This window comes from Dreissena polymorpha, chromosome 10 (genome assembly GCF_020536995.1).
Source record: "Dreissena polymorpha isolate Duluth1 chromosome 10, UMN_Dpol_1.0, whole genome shotgun sequence".
In the NCBI taxonomy this organism is placed as follows: Eukaryota; Metazoa; Mollusca; class Bivalvia; order Myida; family Dreissenidae; genus Dreissena; species Dreissena polymorpha.
The window spans coordinates 19,763,539-19,782,600 of record NC_068364.1 but is presented as its reverse complement, the minus strand read 5'-3'; the positions used below and the strand labels follow the sequence as shown (position 1 = coordinate 19,782,600).

The window sequence follows — 19,062 nt, the reverse complement described above, 5'->3', positions numbered from 1 at the left end:
CTAATCAAGGACACCATCCAATTTTATGGTATTTTTTGTTTAAAGGAAGTATATTTTAAACAAAAATCTAGTACAACTGGAAAGTATCGTTCCTGATAAGCCTGTGCGGACGTGTATGTTATGTTGTTGGGGCTCAAAAGTTGTACGTTTTCACAAAGAATCATAAAAAACGTGTGGTATATCCAACAGAACGCATACATACTTACGTTATACATACATACGTTATTTTTTGGGGCATGTTTATATAATGATAATCATTTGATTAAATAAGAATCGCTCTTTGCTTGTATTTGATAGTGATTAAAGCTTTTTTGCAAAATTTGATAAGTTGCTTTACCAAGACAATATTTCTCCGTTTGCTTTGTAGTTTGGTTTCCATGGCATTCACTTAATAAACCAACTTATGAATATAATTGGGTGTCATAAATGGAAATTGGCTAAAGACCCTGATAAAGTTGTAAATATTGTAATTGTCTTCTTGCGTGCTCTTGTTTATATCAAAGTTTAATCGTTAAACAGCTCGTATAGAGTTTTTAGATTTTATTCTGAAAGATTGATTTGAATCTCGCTCTGGGAAAACAGGGCTTAATGCATGTACGTAAAGCGTTGTCCCATATCAGCCTGTGCAGTCTGTACAGGCTGATCATGGACGTTATTTTCCGCTTCGATTGGATGTACGTTCAGAAGAGACGAAACATGAAATACAAGCGGAAATGTCCCTTATGAGCCTGTGCGGACTGTACAGGCTGATCTGGAACGAAACTTAACGCACATGCATTAAGCCCCGTTTTTTGCAGAACGAAGCTCGAATTATTGGCGTTTGTAGAGTTTGCTGAAGCCTTGATAGCGTGTTCATGATCTCTGTGGTTGTTTGGTATTTTTCTGTCAGGATGTTGTTTGATTTTTTGGTGAGGTTTTAATGGATAATTTATGTTATTCCGTTGCCATTTTGAATTATAACCTAGTTTTCAACGAAGATGAAAATCCTGGTTATAAGATTGGATTGAGGTATGGAGGGCGGGTGGGTCAAACGGTGGTTTCCGATTAAATTTTCTCAACTTAAATGTCAGTATTATAAAAACTCAATCTCCATTCGCTCGTGCAGGTACATTAATACATTCGGAAAGTTGAGAAGCTGCATTATTATTCTAAGTCATCCTGTTGATAATAACTCGAGTTTGGATGGAGGTTTTAATTTATTTTTTTTGGATAATGAATGTAATTAGTGATGAGGAAAACGAAAGATAACAGTTTTAAATTTCACTATAACTTCAATTTCACTGTAATTCCAATATTACCTATGACTCAAGAATGACATATTAAAGTTCTTGAAATAAGGATGCGTAATGGAAAATCGTTTTGATATGCATAATTTGTACAGGAAACGTGCGAGTAGTTTGAATAAACGAATGGCACAAGGAAAATAGAGTCATTTACGTTTACCAATACATAGGAAATATAGTATATGGATACAAAACGAAAAATTGTGCCAAATATTAAAGCAAACTTACATTTTTTGTGATATTTACAAAACATATTTTAAACTTATCCAGAATCGTTGTATTAGCTGCAGGAAAACCTCCTGTTAGATATATTGAAGCTTGTAACGCCTTTACTAAGAAGAAGTTTATTTATTGATTTCGGAGCCGCATCACACACGTCCGGAACTTCATCCGCAACCTCTGCGGAGTAATACGCCTCATCAAGTAGTGCACAATGGGTGACGCAGGAACGCTTCATTCTCAAACTCTGAATCTCGGAGTAAATGTCGAGAAATTTCTCTGCCAAATCTTCGTCGGCCATTCTTAAGCCGACCTTGTTGTTGATGGAGCAAGATATAAAAAATCAATGTACTGGTGGCATAGAAATACTGTTTTCGAGAAAGAATCAAAATGATAGTGAATGCTTTATTTTTTTTTCTCTACCAGCTCAAAGTAAAAAATTACTTGAAACGGGAAAAAGCCGCCGCGCGATGGCCGCTGAATTGTTTCAGTTTAATAATAACCCGACGAAAAAAACAACAACGACACTTGTGGACAGTGGTATTGTTTTTGTTGCTACCGCAATTAAAATTGAAGGATTTTCGTTATACAAAGGCAATTATCCAATAAGTTAAGACACATATTTTTTCTTTTAAATCATTTATCCGATGTATGAAGGTTTCGAGACGCAATTGTGTATTCCATAACTACCGTGTTGCAGTATACATGCGCAAAGAATTTAGACGAACTCAGAAATCATATGACGATGCAATTAAATAAAGATGCAAATGAATGGACTTAAAAGTGTTGTTTTTTTCCTGAATTTTCGGTACATTTGTTGAGTTTTAGCCTACACATTAATTAAAAAAATGCCTTTGTTCGTATATAAGGTAGCACCTATGATCATGTTACGAGTACTGATCTTATTGAAGAAGTATAATAATTTAATTGTCGTTTGCAAATTGGAAGCGCAATGCGCATTGAAATCAACGTTCAATCAATTTACTGAATACTGGCTGGCACAAGTAGAGTCTTCATGACAGGTGTCTGAATACAACTAATAAATAACGTGACTCGTATCAACAGTGCAAAACAAACATGTTGCGCCGGTAAGAAATACTTGTTCTTTAATTATTTCCTTTTTACCTTAAATATATGTTTGTTAAATTAATCTTACAAACGGACATGTTTACAACCTTAATAATTATTCGAAGCTGTTTATTTTAAAGTAGAATGTGATGTAATTAAGAAATCATCCTGAAAAAAACTTCATTACATATATGTTAAAATTTATTACCAGATCTGCGGCTAGCATTCCCAACTTCCGGTGTGTATCCTGCCACATCCGGGACGTTCGCTCGGGCGTCACTAGAGGGGGCGATATCGGAACGGACTTTGAATGCAACAAGGGTCGCCGCGGCGACACCTTCGGCCCCTCCCTCCATACTTTTGGCGAACATTCGGCTAATTGATCAGCGTTGTTGGCGGTCAAATTCAATGGGATACGCTCTGTTACAGTGTCGATTGTAGCTTTATTGTGCGCGAAATCGAACGTGAATTCCAGTTCTGAATGGAACGACCCTGTGTGGGACTTGTTTGTATGATTTGATGCATCATTACCGGCAGTTGATACACGATCTTTTCTGTATACTTTACGCACTGTTTCTTGAGTGTCGGATTTTTTGCGCATAAAGTTCGGCGATTTCTGTTGGCCTGTTGGTGAGAGGAAATTATAACAAAGCTGTCCATCTTGTACGAACACGTTGCTCTCACTCGAGCATCTGCTGTCTGGTGAATCCGGAAACGGCGGATATAAAGTCGCAGTGCTATAAACCCGCGTTGGATAAGAAGCCGACTCGGCCATCCGCCGTCGCCGGATATGCAGACGGTCAACGAGATATCGTAACGATGTCATGTGATCTGCGGTCATTTTCAAGGATAGCGTTTTTCACGGTACTTCACATGGTGTTACTAGCCTGTATCGTAAAACATGGTAAAATGAACTTATATATCTATTAAAAAATTACACAAGAACGTGTTCGCGTGTTAAATAAGCAAAACTTTTCATATAAAATAAAAAAGTACAATAAATATGCAAAGTATTCAATCTTGGTAAAACCAATTTAGCTGCCATTATGTAATCGTTATAACGATTAAACCTTATATAGTATTTTCAGAACACATTGTTCACGTACCTAGTAGATTACAACTATTTGTGTACGATTACAGTATCGGTCATAGTATTAGCCGACAGCGATGCAATTATTCGATAGCAACGTTAATAAACAGTCTCGTATTCAGAAAAAGATATAACTTACAAAACAATGGAAGTTTACACAGAACAAGTTTCACTCTTTTCTGATATATTTCGCCTAAATAGGCTTTTTCAAAGTTGTTTTTTTTTACAATTAAGCTATATTTTTTTCTATTTCCCAGCACAACAATTGTATTTCTGTGTCAATTTATATTTAATATCCCTACTGGATACGACGCTGAGTAATAGAACTTAAATCAATCCAGTCGTTTTATGCGAATATTTGAATATTCGATTGAATGGATTTGCGAATATTCGAATACCGATATAGGTATTCGTTGCCAACCCTACAAGTAATTTACAAGTAATACACGCATTTTGGAAAAAGCTGAGGTTCTTACCTTAGAGAATACTGTGGAGGTCCTAATCAAGAGAAATATCACTGTTGTACGCAGCAATGTGACCAGATAGTGAAAACAACTTGAGTTTTATACGGCTATTGTGAGTGATTTCGGATGTGTCAATGTCATCGACTTCCGACTGAGCATCTCAATGTTGTATATTGTGTTTGTATGTTCAGCTTAAGATATGATACTTAACAATATCGTTAACAAAGGAAATTAATACTGGAATCTCACTACCGGAATAAGATTGATTTTTCATTTTTAATTTACAAAGATAATGCGTGATACTCAATGATTTATAATATTGCTTCCATTTTAAGTTTACACAGGTAAGGCGAAATTCGAAAATTTCTGAAAAGATTGCTTCTTTTGAAATGTAAAAGGGATTGTTGGAACAAATTATTTTCGAAAATGATAATATATCATAATGTATAAAGATGTTATAACAAAACGTTACAGACCGATAAGGTAATTCAATATTTGTTCATGCATGATGAAATGTGCAGCCATCTCGAACAACACGTGACGATTCGAAGCTCGGATCGTAATGTAAAACGTTATAATGGGATCATTATACCCATTTCCAGTCAGAAGCAGGTAAAAATAGCTATGTGCAAACAGGACAAAACCAGATCAGCCGGCGAGTAACTCGCAGTCTGTTCAGGTTTTATGCTGTTTGCTGCTCATCAGTATCTAAGAGTTCAAAATGAAGTTTTTAAACTTGAATATAGTAAGAAAAGTATTTAAGTAAATTACACTTTCTAAGGGACTACAAACACGTCAAAATACGTATCTTAGAAGTAAAGGGTTAAAGCACACTCGTGGCTCACCATGACTTTATTGTATAATTTTTAAAGGGGCCGTCCAACAGATTTTGGCATGTATAGAAGCTTGTCATTAAATGCTTTATATTGATAAATTTAAACATTTGAACTAAACATATCCAGTAAAAAACAAGAATACAATTGAAAAAAAGTAACCCTCAAAAAGGCTCGAACCACTGACCCCTGGAGTCCTGGAGTAAAAAGTCTCCCGCCTAGGCCACTCGACCATCCATGCTCATGCTTAACGCGGATGTATTTTTTACCTATATAAGCAATCCTCGAAGTATCCCAAAATAAAACGACAACAACAGAACTTTCCAAATTATTCAATCGTTTCGCGTCGCACGACGCTTTATAATTTTCAGGTTTTTAAATCATCAAAAGATGCATATAATAGATATTTAAGAGCATGGTAAATGGTCAGTATTACTATTTCCTCAAAAACTAAAACGAAAATTTGCGAATTTACTAAAACGTGAAATCTGTTGGACGGCCCCTTTTATTATATAAACTCCGACTGCGGTCCCTTTTACTGTGCTGCAAAATGGATACCATCCGGATCTCATTATTGCCAAAAATAACACCCATTTTTTTAATTTGCTTGACCTTTTCTTTGTTACTCCTAAGTTGTCTCCAGCAGATCAATAAGAAGAAACAAAAAAGTAACAAATATAGCTCACATACCAGTTAGGTTTTCTAATATATAACTCCCAATATCTGAGTAGCAGTGAGTAAAGCAGAACGTTATTATTATTATTTGCTCGTACATTTATAAAAACCTGTCTATCTGTTCAAAAAGTTGTTGCGTTTGGCTGCTGAAAATTCTACAAGAACAGCAACATATCCTTCAGTAAATGTATCCAGGTAAAACATGCATGTCATATTCGAACCAAAGCCAAAATTAACAAAGAGTGATGTTTTATATAAGCCGTAGTATTTATATTATACATTGATTTACACAAACATGTAATCAGCGTTAAAATATAACAATATCCAACGAAATATATTTACCACAATAAAACGCTGTTACATTAATATTTCAGGGACCAATAAACCTCTAAGAATGCATATACTATTTGTAAGTGGTGCTGTTGTAATGCAGTTCATACGAATAATAAATAATATGCAATATATATAAGGAAAAAATATTTCGTACTACGGAGTGACAATGGTATAAATGGTATAAATAATTGCTAGAAAAATTCTTTAGAAAATAGAACATTAAAAAGTTTCCGTTTTATTTCCAAACATATATCCGCTGTTTCGTGTTATTTTTTTTAATAACTCATAAACCTCATTACATAATTTTGCAGTAAGAGAAGAAAACCACGGTGTCTTATCATGAAATTGCTATTTAATTTTGTAATGCGCTGTAATCTTTAATTTGCGTAAACGATATTATGCAAGATAATCTTAGTTATGTAATGACTCGCACATTATTGAATTGTATATCTACATTAAATAAATGTAAGGAAATTTTTTTTAATTGAAAGTTTTTCCACACAAGGTTGTAACCAGACATGCTTACCATCAATATAAATTAGTCGTATATAACAATTAAGAGACTCACACACCACTGGACATGACTGTGGTCGGTAGTAGTGTTATATTGTAGCACAGTTTTATAAAAACTTCGATTGAACCAATACCAGACTGTATATTATAAGCAAATCAGAAGTTTTCATCATTTTTAAAGTAGCAATATCAATGAAAAAACACTATAATTGATATAAGAAATTTGATAGGAAAAAATGAACAAAAAGTCAGAAAAACATCATTGAAGTGGGTATACAATTGATGACTCGGAAACCAAATAAGGAAATGACAGTAGGCAACGATAAACCAATGCCGTGTCATGCTTGATAGGTGAACCATATCTAAGTATGCATATGTAAGAATACACACAATTACGACGCCAGAATGTAATCAGCAAATCAAACAGATGTTTGATTTATAATATCAGTTTGCATGAATTATTTTCTGAGTATATGTGACTAACTGTATCCTTTAGTATAGTCATTATTATAATGTTTAAATACAGATTTTTTAAACGAAGTTTACACCTGTCAGGGTCGCGAACTGTAATTATCGTAACAATACAATTATTATCGAATGCCTCGTCATTACATTATCCTATACAAAAAATCATGAACTGTTTTTACGAGAGTTGTATGAAATTAATCCTATTGTACTATATATATTTAGCAGCGCGGCTTTTCGGTCACGTGACACATTACACCCGTTTACAAAATGTCTTTTTTTGGTGATGACCATTCACCAATCCAGTCCAAGCTTGATTTCAGTAAAGTGATTGAAGTTCAATGGAAAATAGATGTTTGTGATGTGTTCCATGCTAATGTAATTATTCAACACGTACAAATGGATTTCATTATTTCGTTATTCCGAACAACGAGCGGATAACATTTTTTGGTATTTCCGAAACCGTATCGCAAGAACCGCCAAGTGTTTCCATCATGTACTCCACCGCCGCTGCTGTACTCGGTATCATCTACACTGCTGCCTGCTTGACCGGTAATATTGTTTCATTATTTTGTCTTGCAAATGTTGTTAATACGGTTATTATCATTGTCTGTACATAATTTTATCTAAAAATCACCATACTGCGCTTAGATAACGACAGTTTCAGGGGTTTGTTTTTGGGATTGATTATTAAATGACACAGGCGTAAATTCATTCGTCTTACACAGTTTATGTTAACAAATAGCACAGACTGCAATGGCTATTCATTTCGGACGAATCTTAAATCCTTTGCATGCTGGGAAATTTGTCGTCTGCTAAAATGTCTTCAGCTAAATTTCTAAAATTTGCATTTTCTTCGATTTTTTTTCCAAAGAATACTATCAGAATAGCAAACAGTTTGGATCCCGATGAGACGCCACGTTCTGTGGCGTCTCATCAGGATCCAAACTGTTTGCAAAAGCCTTCAAAATTCGGTTCCAGCACTGAAAGGGTTAAGCACAAGTATCAATTCCCGTTTTCCCAGGTCAGTGGTATATTAATGTTGTAGAGCTATACATCGATACTTCGGTACACGCGACAACAAATAGAAAGCAACACAGAATAGTTTATTAAGGTCTCACTTTTGTACAATCAATTTGGATTCATTATGTCAAAATCAGTCTCTTTGTTGAAGGCTGGTTAATATCAGTGTGTGTTTTTTAAATAAGAACACAGACTTATTAAATAAAGTTACTTTTATGCATTTCACATTGCTAAAGTGAAACATCTTGAGCTCCGACGGGTAATTGAACCCACGACCTCCAGAGTGGTTGTCAGACACTCTTACCGCGTCCCTAAAAGCTAGCCCAACAGCAAGGCTGTTGGACGTGAACATAAATCACTTCCTTGCTATAAGCAGCATAAAAGGATGTCTTCTTATGACTAGTTAAAATTCTTTTGACAAAATGTTGGCGTGTTCACATCATTAAACGTTTGGTTCTATACCCCACCAAGTCACGTATCTCTCACCTTGAGTGGCTACATATAGATACTCAGATAGCGTTGTATTTCAAAAGTGCAAAATTAAACGAGATTATAGTATCGAACGAACAAAATTCACAACATAACATACACAACAGTGTATGACGAACATTCGACATCAATGAGAAAAAAATCTGTATACGTATGTCATATTATTGGTCATTTATACTCTCAGGGTCTACCGAAGGCCTGACCTGCTATAGATGCTCGACTGTCATGCACTGGAAATGTGACTATTACCAAAGAATCACGAAAGATCCGTGGACTGGCGACAGCTGTCAAACCTGCACTAGATCGACAACGTTTGGAGGTAAGGTATATATTATGATTATATATTATGAACTTCATTATTTGCAGTGGCCAATCTCTTTATCTCGAGCCTGACACAAACCTTAGCCTGACAATGATTCGCTATTGAAGATTTGTTCGTTTCGTTTGTTTTGTTTTGTTTCTCGCCGTAATCAACCTTATTTTAAGCCATTTATGCCTAGCGTCTAGAAAAAAGGCCTTGGCAAACAGCGTTGACTCAGATGAGACGCCGCATGATGCGGCGTCTCATCAGGGTCTGCGCTGTTTGCTTAAAGGAATTTCCGTAAGAAATATTCTTAATATAGAAAAAATATACTAGACATCCCTAATTTTGGAAATAAATTGATCCAATTTAGAAGGATGGGAGAGTCCATTAGGCATAAATGGGTTAATAATATCACGGCGGTCATTGAACCAACTCTCACTTTTCCTGGGTTAGTTGGTTTGCCAGTACTAAATTAACGTATGTATTCCATTTTTTGACAGCTGCCCCACGAGTCAGAAAGGCCAATTAAACAAAGGATTTCATGACAAATACCTGCACACGTTACGTGGCTGGGTCGGGTTTCAAACCCGCGATTCTCGGACGTGTAGACCAGCGCTATACCAAATAATCTAGCCGGCACACAAATTATGTATGCACTATTAAAATATCAATTTCATTGAAATTCGACCCTTAGTTTTAGAATCGAATTTTGCATATACAAGAACATGTTAACTAGTCTATATTGCCAATTACCTTGTGAAACACCTTTTTAATAAATGCGAGTTCGATTATTAAATGCAATTCAAGCTGATAAGAGTTCAACAGAATCATGTTAGTGTCCGCGGAAAATCGAATAAAAGTACAAGACAGATAAAACGTAATAGAAGTAGTTGTAGTAGAAGTTGTGATAGTAGTCGAAGTACTTTCAGTAGAAGTGTTGGAAGTAGTAGTAGTGAGAGTATAGGTAGAAGTAATAGTAATAGTGTTGGAATAAGTGGTGGTAAGAAGTAGTGTCTTTACTGTTGTTGATAAGCAGTAGTGTCTTTACTACTATTGGTAGTTACTCTTTTTATTTGTGAGCGTTAGCTCACAAATAATGCAGACGCAATTTTGCAAATCAGTATGGGTTTAGCAACGTTAGGAGCCGTAACCCATGACTGCCTGTGTGGATAACTGCAATAAAATTAAGCAGACGACGCATGCTAAAAGCGTCTGCTCTAACCACCTCATCTGTCTTTTCTCACTGGTACACAACAAAGTGTGTATTTAACAGTTTGTAAGACAACGTTGACCAGTCTAGTGTTTATCATTAAAATCTGTACATATTGGCTACTTTCAGGGGAAACGGGGCTTAGTGCATGTCAAATAAGATTAGCCTGTGCACACTGATTAGCTGTATCAATAATTTGAAAAATACCACATCTCGACCTGTGCTTTAAGCCACACTCTTTATAAATTTGAATGGGTTGTGGACATTTTAAACTTGCGATATAAAAAGCTATAACATAATTTTGAAAACTGAGTTGCGTCTAAGATTATACAACAGCGAACAAATTCACTGCCTTCAGCGCTTTGATTACTACTGTAAATAGGAAGTAAGTGACTTCACTGCTGTGTGTAGGCAGTATTGTATCTTCTGATGTTGGTAGGTAATGCGTGTCGCTACTACTGTTGTTGGTGAGCGGTAGTATCTTTACTGCCGTTGGTAAGCAGTATGGTCTATATTGTTGTTGGTAAGCAGTAGTATCGTTATTGCTGTTAGGATGAAGTGTATCTACTAATGTTGTAGAATAGCGATAGCTACGGTATTAGGCTTTGGTTGTAGAAGTAACACAAGTTCTGTTCCAGTAAGTGTTTAAATAACACCGTCATGTTTCCATTGTAGCAACTTTTCGCAGCTGCTCTTCAACCTATGCTCCAAGCCAGTGCGTAGGAGGCACGTGCGACTGCAATACGGATTTGTGCAACGCATCAGTAGCTATGGCGACTTCGCTACATCTTGCATCCCTGATCGTTTTTCTTCTTACCTCGCATGTTTTCTAGATTCAAGCAGCACTCCAAAAACAAACAGTTGATAATTGTCTTATCTGAACGATTAGGTTATTTACACAACCATTTTGTGTTTATAAATTGCATTTAATAGGAATCGATTCTCAGTAACTTGAAACAACAAATACGTTTATGAAATGTCAAAATTAATTCATATCATGGGTATAATCGTACATGTTTATTAAAAAAGAATTGTATCAATTGTGTTGTTTGTTTGTTTTGTTTTTGCTTTTTGTGAGCAATAATTTCAGCAATTTCATACACGAGTTTTATTTAAACGATCTGGTTCGAATCGTCGTCGTGTATGACCAATGTATTGAGTTGAGATTATATATGATGCGTGCTATGTGAAAAGGTTTTTTATGCATGTGCGTAAAGTGTCGTCCCAGATTATTCTGTGCAGTTCGCACAGGCTAATCAAGGACGACACTTTCCGCTTTAATGATATTTTCTTCTAAAGAAAGTCTCTACGAAAAAAATCTAGTTGAGGCGGAAATAGTAGCGAATTGCACAGGCTAATCTGGGACGACACGTTAGGTGCATGCAATGAATCAACTGTTCACACAGCACGCCCCATATGTTTTTCATGTTTACATATATTCTCATAAAAATAACGGGTTATATTCATTACATTATACAATCTACAGAATAGAAAATCATTCCCCGTGTCTTAAAGTGTAAAACAAACGAAACAAACATTATATTTACAACAATGTCTCAGTTAACATTCGCTTAATCACTCTTTAGCTTGGACAAATGTCATATTATCTTCATTCTATTCTACAGATACCGACGTATGTTTATAAATTTGCGCACAGATCGGAATGCGCTAATTGGTTATCGACGAACGTGGCATTAAACCGTCATTACAAATCTTCAAATCCTGCAGTCATTTTATCTTGGACTGTTGAATAATGGTATTTATATCTTTAACCCCTTGCAACCCGATTATATTGTGAAAATAACCGTTAAAAATGGATATGTTAAAACTAATCTACGTGCTGTTGTGTGGCTTCAAAGCTAAGACCGACAACTGTTATATGAGATTTTCAATATGTCTGCCTTCTTCCAGACACAGCTTGCGTGGTATTGAAAACTACCTTATATATTTGCATGTTTGATTCATTTCGGAACAGTTACAAATGTATGTTGTAATATTTATACGTATAATATTCAATATGCCCATGCTGGCCTAGAGTACTCGAGATACAACAAGGGATATAAAATCCTTCCCTTAAAATCCTACAAAGTAAATGCTGGCGTTTTGTTACATAAACCTTGTTCTTCAGCATTCCTTTACGGAATACCGTTAGTGCCATCGTGGTTACACATTTAAATCGAGAGGGGACAATGCGATAGTGCGATATTACGATGGAGACAATGCGATAATACGATGGCGAAAATGCGATAGTACGATGGCGACCATGCGACAACGCGATAGTACGACGGCGACAACGCGATAGTACGATGGCGACAATGCGAAAGTCATATCGTACTGTCGCCATCGTATCATCGCATTGTCGCCATCGTACTATCGCATTGTCGCCATCGTACTATCGCGTTGTCGTACTGTCGTAATTGTATTTACGCAATGTCGTTATCGTATTGTCGCACTGTCGTCATCATATTATCGCACCATTGCATTGTCGGATTGTCGCCATCGCACAATCGCACTGTCGTCATCGTATTATCGCACTATCGCATTGTCGCGATCGTACTATCGCACTGTCGTCATCGTACTATCGAGTTGTCGCATTGTCGCCATCGTACTATCACATTGTCGGCATCGTACTATCGCGTTGTCGCCATCGTATTATCGCATTGTCGCCATCGTACTATCGCACTGTCATATTGTCGCCGTCTGGATTTTCATTTGTAACCACGATGGCCCTAACGGTATAACTTGAACATCGATAATTATAACTGTTTACTGAGCATAACGATTGAAGTTGTTTGTTGCACTTAGAAATACTAATTAGACTTGCGAAATAAGCAAGTCAAAAAAGGTAACGATCAGAAAAAAAATACTAAAACCGTTGGCACCGTCCATAACCTCAATGTATTAATTATTCGCAATTCCATTTTCCATGTATTAATTATTCGCAATTCCATTTTAGACGATTTTATCTCTTATTAAGTGTTCTAAATCAAAATGAGCATTGGAAATTTAAGTCGTTCTTATGTCAAGAGAAGCTTCAAGAGAAAAACATTGAACTAGTAAACCAAACGGTTGCATTTTGTAGATTCGTCAAACAGAAACAGACCATAAAACTTTGTTTCAAATGTTATGAATGTAATGTTCTCTCATACCACTCGACCTGCTGAGGCCTCTGAGATAATTTCTTATAAAGTCGTTCTCTGTGTCTGAATCAACGTGGATAAGACTCCCACCATGCTGTTGACAGTAGTGCTTAGAAAAGAGAAATACGTACTAAAAACCAATACATCTAAAATAAGCAGGAACTGCGTGACGATGTTTTTATTTTTAAGAATTGTTTCGAATAATCGTTTCAATCATGACGAAAATATTCCTTACATATATTTGACACCCTTTTAAAACATTAGTAAACACGACAGAACTCGACAAGATCATGTCTTTGAAGATATATTCAATTTTCGTCTCTGTATTAATGCTTTTGTCCAAAATATAATTTAGCCTACATACAAAAACACTTTTGCAAATAAAAATCTAATACATACGGAATATTACGCTAGTCCATTGTTCCAAGAGTTTGTATCACTCGAGTGGCTTGTGTGATGACGTACCACACGAGAGGCGGAGCCTCGAGTGTGATGCGATATAGCACAAGCCACGAGAGTGATACAAACTCTTGGAACAATTGACTAGCGTAATATTCCTTTTATTATATACAACAACTAACGAAAACAGTTAACAAATGTATTTTTTACTTTAACAAAACAATGACTAAAACGGTACGCCATAGTTTATTTAAGACGCGTATGTATACAGTTTATGTAAATTAACGTGTAAACATTCGAAACGGGAAAACACAGGTTTCCGATTTTTATAACAATTAAGTTGACAACTTTAATCCGATGTTTATAACAAAAACGTTTAAACGATATGCACTTCCACTTCTATCTTCCATGTCTTTATCGAAACTTAGTTTAAATCACACTATTGTATTGTATTCCTATCGAAATAAACATTTAAGCATAATAAACACACACTCCAAAATACGTTTTGAATTCGTTCGATATTTTTAACAAATAGTTTACTGTTAAAAAACACCACGTCCGACATGTCCTTAAATTCCAGAGAGTTTAGATAAAACTATTGTGTTTCGTCACAGAAATGACGTCACACGATGTACTACGTAATATATTTCGTAATATAAAATATTTATATTTTCGGTGCGCGGAATGTGACGCAATTAAATTGGTCGAAGTAGTCCGGCTAGTATGGTAATACGGAATTGGAAACAGCGAGTAGCGTAATACGGGATTCTTTATTTCAACGATTGATACAACCTGTATTTTGTTAAATGCATTAAACAGGTATATAATACAATTGTATATTTGTTAATCATGTACTGACCGCAGCTTCAGTAAAGTGTGCATGTATGTCAGCAAACAAGTAGCATGAGCCTTCAAATGCCAGCCAGCCATCTGGACAATCGGTTCCCTCGGAGGCTGTTGACATGATTCGTTTTGTTACATATATGATAAAAATTAAAATTGCTATAATTCGCTTAAAGTTTACATGATTTACAATACTGTGCAAACACTAACACAATAAGTGTTTATCCTACAGCTTAATGATTTTATAGAACAAACTACGAGCCATACAGAAAATATAAGGTTTTCTCCATAGATATTTTGAGATAAGGTTTATCCCAGAGATATGTTTAGAACATGTACATAGGAACTACTTTTGTAGGCCTTTCACCCCTGGTTAAAGGTCAGATGCAGTTAAGACTTGTAGACCATTTAACTTGTTTAAATGTATCATATTTAATAAGCATTACATTGACCGAAAAAAATCAATGACAGTAATCATAAGAATAAAATAAATAAATCACTATTACACACTTAAGTACTGCCATCTGCTTCATATAAATATTGAACAAGTGAAAATTCTAAACAGAAGAATAAACATGTCAGATAATATTGATTATACAACAGTTAGCATTTTATGGGATGCAAAACGACATGGAAGATGACTCACTTAAAACTACAAACACAACAGCGAACGTGAAAAATGAAGAAAACGGAACGATAGAATCGCAAAGTGCAGATCAGATTGTTCAAGTTTAATCATTTGAAAATTTTAGTACGGATTCGATGCAAGGGTTCTGGCGATACATTTGAAAATTCAACTTTTAATGAAGCAGCCAGCATTCCGATTCCTGAAATAAATGAAGAATTTGAGGACATTGACATTTGCATGGTTAATAAACGTATTTTAGAACAAGAAAACAAAGCAACATTGAAAAAAAAATGTTGAAAAAATTAAACGATTCCTGGAATTAAAAGGCGAGAGCAGAGAACTGCATGTACTTGATGTTTATATTTTAGATGAATATCTGGCAAATTTCATTCTTTCATGCAAGACTAAGACTTGAACAGATTAAGAACCCTCTGGTATTAGAAACATCCTGTCAAGCATATATAGGGAACTAAACACCACAAATATCCATATCTGATCATGTCGAACACTGTTCCCGAGTTCAGTCTATCGAGGGATGCCTTCGCAGCAAGGTCCAAGAGTCTTAAGAGACAAGGCAAACATAACAAACCGAAAGCTGCTTCTCCATTGACTGACTACGAGATTGAGGCTTTATACCAGAAACAGATTCGTTGCTGTCAGACTCCCAGTGCCTTTCTGAACACCATGTGGTATAACAACTGTGTCCACTTTGGCCTTCGGGGAACCACGGAGCAGAAAGTCTCTGGTTTGAGTGATTTATAATCGTTTAGACATTTCCTTTGAGTTTTCTATATTGCCTGAAATTAAAAAAAACATTATTCTGAACAAATTGTAAACAAGAATACACCAAATAAGTCGGCAAAGTACATTTATTGCACACGGTAGAGCACAAAGTTTTGAAGTTTATTATTTTAACAAGAACTTTTTCAAATGATAATTTGCCCCATAGATGCAAAAGGGTACCATCTGCCATTTCAGTGACACACGGTACTTTTTTGCACCAATGAGGCGATATTCAACTAATATTTGTTTTTATTTCTTAAAAACTAAATTGTCTCACTTTTCAATGAATTCAATGTTCATCTCTTCTTGTTAGCTGGGAAGACGTTACCCTCAGAACGGCAGCAGATGGCACGGAGTTCCTTGGACTGAATGAGAACCAGACCAAAACAAAGACAGGGGTGACATTTCAAACATCAGGAAAGTGCCACCTAGGTTGTATGCCACACAAGACGACAGATGCCCCATCGCAGCCTACAAGCTGTTTGCCTCTATGCGACCTAGTAGATATTGTCAACCAGGAAGTCCATTCTACATTGCGCCTAGGACCCGGGCTTTGACAGGACCAGATGACCAGTGGTTTATTATGCAGAGGGTCGCCCTCAATAAACTGGGACACATGGTTCAAAGGATTGCTGAGCAGTGCGGGCTGGACCGTCAGCGCCTGACTAACCACTCGTTCGAAAGCGAATGGTCCAAATGATCAGGGACGAAAACGTTGCCCCTACTGACATTATGCATTTCACAGGCCACAAAAACATCCAATCTGTATTGAATTACAGTGCGATTTCTGAATCAACACAGAAGGTCGGATCACACATCCTGTCTGGGAAACGACGGTATCCAGTCACTGCAACTGTGACGTCCCCACAGTCATCATCAAGGATGGAATAGCACGATGATCGTCATGCAGCACCATCTCTCACGTCTAGCGCATTCAAGGAACCAACATCCGAACCCAGGTCCGTCAATATTTCCAACATTGATGTCCATTCTTTCCCCACCCACTCGGAACAGAATCATGTGTCCGTCTCATCATCAAGGAATCTCCTTCAGACACACTCTCAGTTTTATGGGCCAGTCTTCAATATGAACAATTTCAATTTCTACACAAAGCAAATTTAACGCTCTCTGTAATTCGCGTTATATTTGTTAAACTTTTTGTTCCATTTCCATTCGTTGTGTAGTCACACTGCCACATGTGCTTTTCATGATTCATTTATGATTGCAAATGGCGACCTTCACCTATTTTACGGAAAATTAATTTGTTTATTTCATTTAATACTTTATATTTAATAATAAAAATGTGTATTGCAATAAATTGAATAAATTTTAACCGAGGTATATGATGTTTAATCCCCTTATTTTTCGGAATCGTACGTTTAACTTTAGAACTATTTCGCGTTCATGCGAAAGAAGATCGACATATTTGTATATTAATACGCGAGGTAAAAATAGGTTAAAAACTTAAAGGTACAGCCCCGATGTTTGTTACATTATCGTTTCGTATAGATTCGTAACATTGTTTTTAAATTATTTTGTAGGATAAATAGAATACATACTATGTTAGTGTGAGTGTGTACTTAAACGTATCCCACTCGTCTCAGAAAGGCTTACAAGGCTCGGCAAGCCTCGCAATGTAAACCTTTCTTCACTCGTGGGATAAATTTAAGTACACAATCACACTTACACAGTATTCTCTATATACCTCAAGTTATAAGTAGCAATCGTACGTTATAACTATATCGTTTTTAAATTAATTCTCTTACGACTAGCTCAATCTTTGCATTTCTCAAATGTCAATGGACGAATCCTGATTTTGAATCCCAAGCAATATACACATTTATGTTATGGTGCTTGATTTGTGTTAATTTTAAATGTGTGTTACCCAGTATGAATAGTTTACTAAGTAGTTTGTTCTTGCTATATTGCTCTGTTTTGAAGTAATCTTGGGGGGAAAAACGTTCTATTTTGATTCAGATGATCAATTTGTAAGTTCTCCAAAGGGTTTGCACATTGTATGTAAAGTTAATTAAAAATACATTTCATTTTAAAAATAAGCACGCGGTATGTCTGCATACATTGCAAGTAATTTTGATATTTTCTTACTTTGTAAGATAATTAATTTGAAATTACGAATGATCAAATAAAATAAGGTTAAATTTTATCTATTGGATCATACAATACAACTAAATTATTCTATTTCTATGTATCTAATCGTTTGCATAATGTTTTCAAGATTTGACTAGGTGTTTATTGGGGAACAACATTATTGAAATTGGAAAATACCCATAATCAATGGGTATCGATAAAGTTTGCTTTTAAACTCTTACAAGCTATTTCAAATACTTTCATTTTTTACAGAAATGAATAGCCATTGTGTTAAAATCATCACTTCTATCTTATATGCAAAAACTTAATCATACACTAAGAAAAAACAATCACACATTGTTTACCTGCCAACAAAGCGAACAGAATAACAAGACTGTGTTGTTTCGACATTATCCCTTCTATGTAATGAAGTTTGCGAACTGATAAGAGTCCTAGTGTGAAATAACGCGTTCAAGTGTCCCGATGCAAAGACACGTGATTTGTATTGTGCCTTTCCATTATATACCACTTAAGCAGACTTGTCCACAAACATTTCCTGAATATAAACATGCATGTCGCAGCACTTTCGACTTTGACTTTAACGTTACTTAAGTTATACAAACAGATTGGACGAACATTATAGTTTGAATAAACATTTAGAGCAAATAAATAGAAGAGATCAATACATACCAAATGGAAAATATACGCATTTTTCGAGTAATTCGAACATATGAGACTAATTTCAATGTAAAAAATGGCGTTCGGAACACAGGTCGCGCAGCATTTTAATCTGCTTTTAAAATTGCTTTTTCTTATTGGAATATACTGTTAAAGCATGAAGACATTGTATTACATCAAGACGCCGCATTAGGCGAAACATCGTCAGGACACTTTAAAAAAGCAAATGTTAAACAACAAATGGACTTGGGCGTACGAAGTCTCATACATTATCAAAGCATTTCAATTGATATTGTTACGTGCCATTATGAACACTACTGAGTATGTACCACTAGCTTATGGTCTTATTTAACAATGCTTAAAATAGAAAAGCCTTTTCTTTTAATAAGAAATTCTATGGACGTCGTACAATGAATGTTTATATTTTAGTAAGCTTACAGACGGACCTAGCGTTTATAGGATTATGAATTCGATTAAATGTAATTTTTTTTTTACAATATTGACACCTTTTAACCTAACTTTTCGGCATGATCT

At 35.6% G+C, this 19,062-nt stretch overlaps 3 protein-coding genes across 3 annotated transcripts; 1 reads left to right on the top strand and 2 right to left on the bottom strand.

The window, feature by feature from the left end:
- Window positions 1-1,424: 1,424 nt before the first annotated feature.
- LOC127848270 (uncharacterized) lies at window positions 1,425-4,232 on the bottom strand. The gene is made up of 3 exons (XM_052380639.1): window positions 4,137-4,232; window positions 2,779-3,457; window positions 1,425-1,815 (listed from the first exon to the last, which is right to left on the bottom strand). Exons 2-3 carry the CDS (start codon window positions 3,409-3,411, stop codon window positions 1,564-1,566), a joined length of 885 nt encoding a protein of 294 aa, XP_052236599.1. The 5' UTR covers window positions 3,412-3,457; window positions 4,137-4,232; the 3' UTR covers window positions 1,425-1,563.
- A 3,043-nt stretch (window positions 4,233-7,275) lies between these two features.
- Window positions 7,276-10,948, top strand: LOC127848281 (uncharacterized). Its single transcript, XM_052380655.1, has 3 exons — window positions 7,276-7,495; window positions 8,640-8,774; window positions 10,645-10,948. Exons 1-3 carry the CDS (start codon window positions 7,438-7,440, stop codon window positions 10,800-10,802), a joined length of 351 nt encoding a protein of 116 aa, XP_052236615.1. The 5' UTR covers window positions 7,276-7,437; the 3' UTR covers window positions 10,803-10,948.
- A 2,138-nt stretch (window positions 10,949-13,086) lies between these two features.
- On the bottom strand, window positions 13,087-18,332 carry LOC127848975 (snaclec aspercetin subunit alpha-like). Its single transcript, XM_052381703.1, has 3 exons — window positions 18,216-18,332; window positions 14,368-14,462; window positions 13,087-13,218 (listed from the first exon to the last, which is right to left on the bottom strand). Exons 1-3 carry the CDS (start codon window positions 18,259-18,261, stop codon window positions 13,087-13,089), a joined length of 273 nt encoding a protein of 90 aa, XP_052237663.1. The 5' UTR covers window positions 18,262-18,332.
- Between the last annotated feature and the right edge of the window lie 730 nt (window positions 18,333-19,062).

Bases quoted from the DNA above. Each gene is read 5' to 3' on its own strand.
- LOC127848975 (XM_052381703.1), bottom strand. From the start codon at position 18,261: ATGTCGAAACAACACAGTCTTGTTATTCTGTTCGCTTTGTTGGCAG. The intron at 14,463-18,215 runs GTAAACAATGTG...TCATGTCAACAG, and splicing joins TCTGTTCGCTTTGTTGGCAG to CCTCCGAGGGAACCGATTGT. The intron at 13,219-14,367 runs GTCAGTACATGA...CTCTTTTCTAAG, and splicing joins CACACTTTACTGAAGCTGCG to CACTACTGTCAACAGCATGG.
- LOC127848281 (XM_052380655.1), top strand. From the start codon at position 7,438: ATGTACTCCACCGCCGCTGCTGTACTCGGTATCATCTACACTGCTGCC. The intron at 7,496-8,639 runs GTAATATTGTTT...TTATACTCTCAG, and splicing joins CACTGCTGCCTGCTTGACCG to GGTCTACCGAAGGCCTGACC. The intron at 8,775-10,644 runs GTAAGGTATATA...TTTCCATTGTAG, and splicing joins TAGATCGACAACGTTTGGAG to CAACTTTTCGCAGCTGCTCT.
- LOC127848270 (XM_052380639.1), bottom strand. From the start codon at position 3,411: ATGACCGCAGATCACATGACATCGTTACGATATCTCGTTGACCGTCTG. The intron at 1,816-2,778 runs GTAATAAATTTT...ATCAACAACAAG, and splicing joins GAATGCTAGCCGCAGATCTG to GTCGGCTTAAGAATGGCCGA.